The sequence below is a fragment of the Thrips palmi genome, unplaced genomic scaffold (genome assembly GCF_012932325.1).
Source record: "Thrips palmi isolate BJ-2018 unplaced genomic scaffold, TpBJ-2018v1 HiC_scaffold_17, whole genome shotgun sequence".
NCBI lineage: Eukaryota > Metazoa > Arthropoda > Insecta > Thysanoptera > Thripidae > Thrips > Thrips palmi.
Window position 1 is genome coordinate 10,678,688 of NW_023144626.1, and position 6,000 is coordinate 10,684,687.

Genomic DNA, 6,000 nt, shown 5'->3' on the forward strand with positions numbered 1-6,000 from the left:
CAGGGCAGTACACACTGCAAGAAAAAACCACATCAAAAGAACACAAATTTCTGGCAAATTTCTAACTAGGCATTTATTGCACTTTTAAAGTACAACAATTGTTGTGCAAAGTACAATGGAACCGGTATGAGGAGTGCTGTGCAGTCCGGGCCTCGTTGTGGTTTGAACAGTTGTACTTTTATTGTACAGTTTTTGTTGTACTTCCGTTGTACTATTCACACTTTTTCTTGCAGTAGAGCGCTTTCGTTGAAAACACACTTTTCATTGTTAGGTTAGACCATTTCGTACTGTTGCAGCGCTAGGACGCCAAACGGTTTGACCTAGAACGAAATTTGGTGACTGCCTTCCTGAGATGTCTGGCTATGGTGTGTACCGCAATCACATTTAAAATAGCATTTTCAGTTGCATTTGTTAAATAAAAAAAAATTGATCAGTGTTTTGTCAAAATTGTTCAATTTTGAACGTCAAAAAAATTATAACAGTTGACCTATGCAAATTATTTTGCTACCCACCATAGCGGCATGTCGTAGGAGCTTCCATGCTAAATCTCACCGCTTCAGCTAAAAAAACTGCGTCCTGGAGGCCTGCAACCGTTTGCAATTTCATGTTTCGAGAGAAACGCGATTAAAGTTGGGGAAGTTGGGCTTTTCCCCTAAGCATGTTTGAGGCCCACCACCTCCTAAAACCCGCTTTTTTTTTGGAATGCGGTTTTCGCCATTCGACACAGAAAGGAATGATCTATAATGTAAAATAATTTCAAAAAGTTGCAATTTTGGACAATTTTTGATTGATGGATGTCCCCCCCCCCCTTGAAGATTTAAAAACGAATCAAATTCGAGCTGAATTTAATAAAAAATAGTGGTTTCAAAACACATTTTCTGTAATAAAGGATAGGGCATAGGGTCAAATATCTGATCTTGCCTTGGTTTAGAAACAACGCTGTGCGCGCAACATTAAAAACCGTTGTTCCCGAGCAACCGATTCGAAGACGAGCCACTGTCGGTTCGAAAATTTCGAATATTCGGGGCTGACGCAAAGAGATCCGTCCCCGAATCGAATCAATCACCCCTGATTCGATTCGATACCCAACTATTCGCACATTCCTAGTATCATAATGAATTATTTGACCACAATTGAGTCCAAAACATTGTTAAGTGATTGTTGGTCAAAATTTGCGACGAGACGAAAGGGCAAGCTTGTCTCATTTTGTTTGGTTTACGCTGGCTCCCAAAGTAAAGGTGGCTGTGGTGCAAAATAAACGTTTTTAGATCCTTTTAAAACGTTCTGTTTGGACGTCGATGAAAAGATAGTTCTGAATGATACAGACACGGCGGGCCTTATGTCATACAACCTTTTTACGCCAATTTCTTGAAGACCCTCGTTCAAGCAACAAATTAAGAACGAATATGAAGCTCGTAATAAGGCTGTGCAAAATTACATGGTGTCACGATTTGAGCTCTAGTTTCGAAGTCTTTTCCAAACGCACTGGATATTTTATTCTCGGTACGCACATACAGAGTGAGTTTGCTCGATGTGTCAATAATTTGCAGGTAGCTTGGGCACCCCGAGGGGATCATTTTTCACCAATCTAAAGTGGGTGCAAACGTCTAAGTACCGAGATAATTCTTGTTTAGTTCTGGGCGTTCGCACCTTCGAGGTAGGCACCCGCCACTGAGGCTCGCAGGACCTCACGAGAGGGTGTCCCAGGTCAAGCGGGGATGCTTCGGGGCTCTTGAGGGTGAGGCGGGCCTTTCAATTGTCTTTTCGGAGGGATTGCCGAGGGTCTCAAGTGGCTGTCGTGGTGGCCTGCGTAACAGTGGACCTCGAGGCTGTCTTCGCGAGGGAGGCAGGACTCCACGGATACATCTGCGATGTCAGTGGCACTCCTGCAAGTACTGCGAGTCCCTTGATACCCACTAGTGAGGTCCCGCCATCCTCAGTGGCAGCGGGTGCCTTTCTCAAAGGCGCGAAGGTAAATTACAAAACACTAATTATCTTTGTAACTAGACGTTTGCGCCCACTAATTAGTTCGTGAAAAATGGTCCGCTAGGGGTGCCTTAGCTTCCTACAAATTATTGACACATCGAGAAAACTCACCCTAGCACTTGACTGTGTACAAAGTACAATCATAGAGGACATTCGTGTGTTCTCAGTAACGATATGAATTTTCTGAGCAGTCAAATGAATCTGACCAATCTCACAGCATATAATTACCCTCACAATTAATCGACCTCTTGCTTCATGCCGGTTCAAAGTACTGAAGTAGAACAAGCGTCGATTGATTGAAGTAAGAATAAGCTCTACAACAGAGGTCAGATATTTCGCCGACCCTTGATTCGACCCAGATTTGATAAACCTACACTGATTAAAAAAGCCGTACATTTCAAGGAAAAAGGTACGGCTAGACGGTATCTCACGGTTACAGAACAACCGTATCCCAAAACCGTGCTTCCCATAAGAGCCCATGTTATGAAAAACCGTACTCCGTACCCGAAAAGCCGTACTGGCCGAGGTACGGTGGTACCAGGCAAATTGTCTACCAGACTGAGCCTATACCTTTTCCCGTGGATTTTTAGCAGATGATACCTTTGCTTTAAAATATACAAAATATACACCTAAAACTACGAGACACAAAGGTGTCAGCTAGCTTTTACGAGTCCAGAAACGAAGTGCGTATCCTAACAATACAATAGGGGCGGGCTGCCGGGGCGGGATGGTGCGTCTGGCTGGCTGTGGCTGGCCGCGGCGCAGTCTGCGCGGAATTCGCGCAACAATGCTTCCCGGCTAGGCTCAGCCCCGTGGGCGCCCGCGGACCCCGCGCGGCAAGGACTCAGGCAGGCTTCAGCTCGGCTTGCGTGCGGGGCACAGCTCCTCACCTCGTACCGACTTCGGAGCCACCTCTTAGGCATATATAAGGAATATAATTTTCAATCATATATGTTCTATCTTTTATTTAAAATTTTACGTACAATCACAAAGATGAGACCATACTGCCAAAACTAGCACACACGAGTATCATCTGCTTTCATTAACGTTCGTTGAATGAGATTTTTCTAAAGTGTACGGAAGTTTTAAAATTCGCATTAGGTTATCGTCTACCTGTACCTACCTCCCTGGTGTCAAATAATTGATGCTTTACACGTCCTATAGTAACTAGTTGGTCTTTTGCGGTTATTTCGGACTCCTTTATTTTCTTCATATTTCAGTCCTTACACACCTGTGAATAAACGATCTGCCGGTCCTTGGTTCATTTTTTAAGCGGAACCGAACACCGGCAGTTGGAAGCTTGAGATAGGTGAGCCTTAGTCAAAGGACGCTCTTTTCTAACTCCCGTTTTTGTTCCTCCAGCCTACGATCTCCGACGTTGACGTCGCTGTCCCGGAGCAACGTTTGCAGTCCGACGTGCACTGAGTTTCGAGCCGGTTCCCCCAAGGCGTGTCCGCTGCAACTTGCCGTCGTTCTCGCAGTGAGGGGGTTCCCGTCGTTCAACCAGTGTGCCGGCGATCTGTACGAAACGGAACGGAGGGGTAAGTGTCACCACATCTACTGTTTGGTTCTGTTCTCAGGGCCTGCTCGGACTGCCCTGCAAGTGTTTCGAGCATATGTACACTCTCATTCTAGGAACGTGACATCACGTTGAAACGAACGTGACAAAATGTCACGTTCGTTTAAATGTGAACGAGCTGATTTTTGGCCAGTTTACCCAAACGAATAGGACGTGACATTTTGTCACGTTCGTTTCAACGTGATGTCACGTTTCTGGAATGAAAGTGTAAGGAAGGGACAAATTTCACTCTAAGAAAAAAGGGCAGAAAAAGTTCGCAACGAAGTGTGGTAAAAAATTTGTCTGAACCTTACGCATTTGCCATGAATGGAACTTCTGTTTATTTGTCACGTAACTGTTTACGTACGTTCACATGCAACAAGTACGGACAATACTTCTTTTTTTTAAAGTGGAGAACAGGAAATCTCACTAATCCAGCCTTCCCAAGTATTGCGCGCGGGCAAGGTACAAACTTAGTTTGTTGTACGAAGATTTAGTTCGTAAATTGCGAAGTATTTTTTTGTAAGCTTATGTATGCTCAATATACTTTGTGATTACCAGACCGCTTTTAACATAGGTCAATTCACAGTAAGACATTTAGAGTGAGGAGACTACATTTTCTGTGGCAAGAGTGACCAATTATTTCTGTTTTTCAGGAATTCATCATTCCCAAAATCAAAATGGGTCACGACTGTCCAGTGTGCGGTAAAAAAAATAAGTCCGTGTCAAAGCTGACGGTACATCTCCGGACCCACACGGGACAGAAGCCTTTTGAGTGCACGGTTTGCAACAAGAGGTTCAGCCAACGTGGCCACCTAAAAACGCACCTCCAGATCCATACAGGAGAGAAGCTCTTTGAGTGCATGGTTTGCAACAAGAAGTTCGCCGAAGGTGGCCACCTGAGAAAGCATCTACGGACCCACACAGGAGAGAAACCATTTGAGTGCACAGTTTGCAACAAGAAGTTCGCCGAAGGTGGCCACCTCAGAATGCACCTACGGACTCACACAGGAGAGAAACGATTTGAATGTACGGTTTGTAACAAGAAATTTATTCAGAACAGCGATCTTCAAAGACACCTCCGGACCCACACAGGCGAGAAGTTTTTTGAGTGCACGATTTGCAACAAGAAGTTCAGCCGGGGCGAAAACCTCAGAGTGCACCTTCGGACTCACACAGGAGAGAAGACATTTGAGTGCACGGTCTGCAACCAGAAGTTCATCCATGGTGGCAACCTCAGAGTGCACCTCCGAACCCACACAGGCGACCAGCCCTTTGAGTGCACGGTATGCAACAAGAAGTTTAGCCAAAGTACACACCTCACAAGACACCTCCGAACCCACACAGGTGACCAGCCCTTTGAGTGCACGGTATGCAACAAGAAGTTTAGCCAAAGTGGACACCTCACAACACACCTCCGAACCCACACAGACGACAAGCCTTTTGAGTGCACTGTTTGCAACAAGAAGTTTAACCATGGTGGGCAGCTCAGAACGCATCTGAGGACCCACACAGGAGACAAGCCCTTCGAGTGCATGGTTTGCAGCAAGATGTTCAGGCAAAGCTCTCATCTGAGAACGCATTCGCGAACCCACATGAGAAAGGCTTTGAATGTCGAGTTTGCAGATGGAATAAGAGAGCAGTCTCACTAGTCTCAACTGCGCATTCTCTTTGAGGAATAAGATACTTTTCCGTTACGTTGCAGATAATTGTAACCGAATGAATGTTGGTTGTGTGTGTTGGATAGATTCTCGGGGAAATCTTCTGTTAGCGGAAGTGTTGTATGGAGGTCTGCTTTCGGCTGTTGACTTCAGGGCAAAGTAGCTCTTAGACCCATTTTAGAATATTATATTGTTTCCTGGAATTTGATGATAGCATTCCCTCTCTGACATTAGACTCGAATATGTGTCCTTAGCACGCTTCTGTTGATCCTTTGAAAATAGAATTGATTCAACTTTGTTAACAATATATCAGTGTAGTATCAGTTTCACTTAGTTCCACGTTTCATGATATATTACTTGCCTTCAAAGTGAGTAGAGACTTCAAAAGCCGCTTGTACTGTTTTGACCGCTCTATTGAATAAAAAAGTTATCAATTATTGACGTCAGTCTATTAATTCCAATGTAATATGCCCATTTCTCTACCTCCTTAGTGAAACTACCGTTTGATGAAATGCTGCAATCTCTAGAAGCCGAAAAGAAAAGGATCTCCTCCTACTGAAGAATTATTTGCCCACCCCTAGTCTACATTGTTTGGAGAGTTTGGGTACAAGTGGGACGAGACCAAAACGCAAGCATGTTTATCCTTTCATTTGGTTTACGTGGGCTTTCAAAGTTGGGGTTATGTCACAAAATAAACGTTTCTAGGTCGTTTTAGAACCTCCTGTTCAGAACTCCGATGAAAGGATTCGGATATAAATGCTAGAGAAAAACGGCGGGCACTCTGTTAAAGTACAA

General features: G+C 44.5%; 1 protein-coding gene across 10 annotated transcripts in view; it reads left to right on the top strand.

Annotated features, from left to right (window-relative positions):
• The window catches only part of LOC117643300 (gastrula zinc finger protein XlCGF17.1-like), a 19,563-nt gene extending 13,917 nt beyond the window's left edge, over positions 1–5,646 (top strand). For 2 of the 10 annotated variants that reach the window (XM_034382125.1, XM_034382128.1), the window contains exons 2-3: positions 3,349–3,527; positions 4,201–5,646. In XM_034382125.1, the coding sequence (XP_034238016.1) occupies positions 4,225–5,196 (972 nt within the window). In that variant the 5' untranslated portion in view covers positions 3,349–3,527; positions 4,201–4,224 and the 3' untranslated portion in view covers positions 5,197–5,646. Of the gene's footprint in view, positions 1–1,218; positions 1,239–1,367; positions 1,504–1,769; positions 1,973–2,139; positions 2,396–2,587; positions 2,670–3,077; positions 3,157–3,348; positions 3,528–4,200 lie in introns of those variants that run through there. The other 8 variants (XM_034382126.1, XM_034382122.1, XM_034382119.1 and 5 more) reach the window with 8 other exon arrangements.
• Positions 5,647–6,000: the final 354 nt, after the last annotated feature.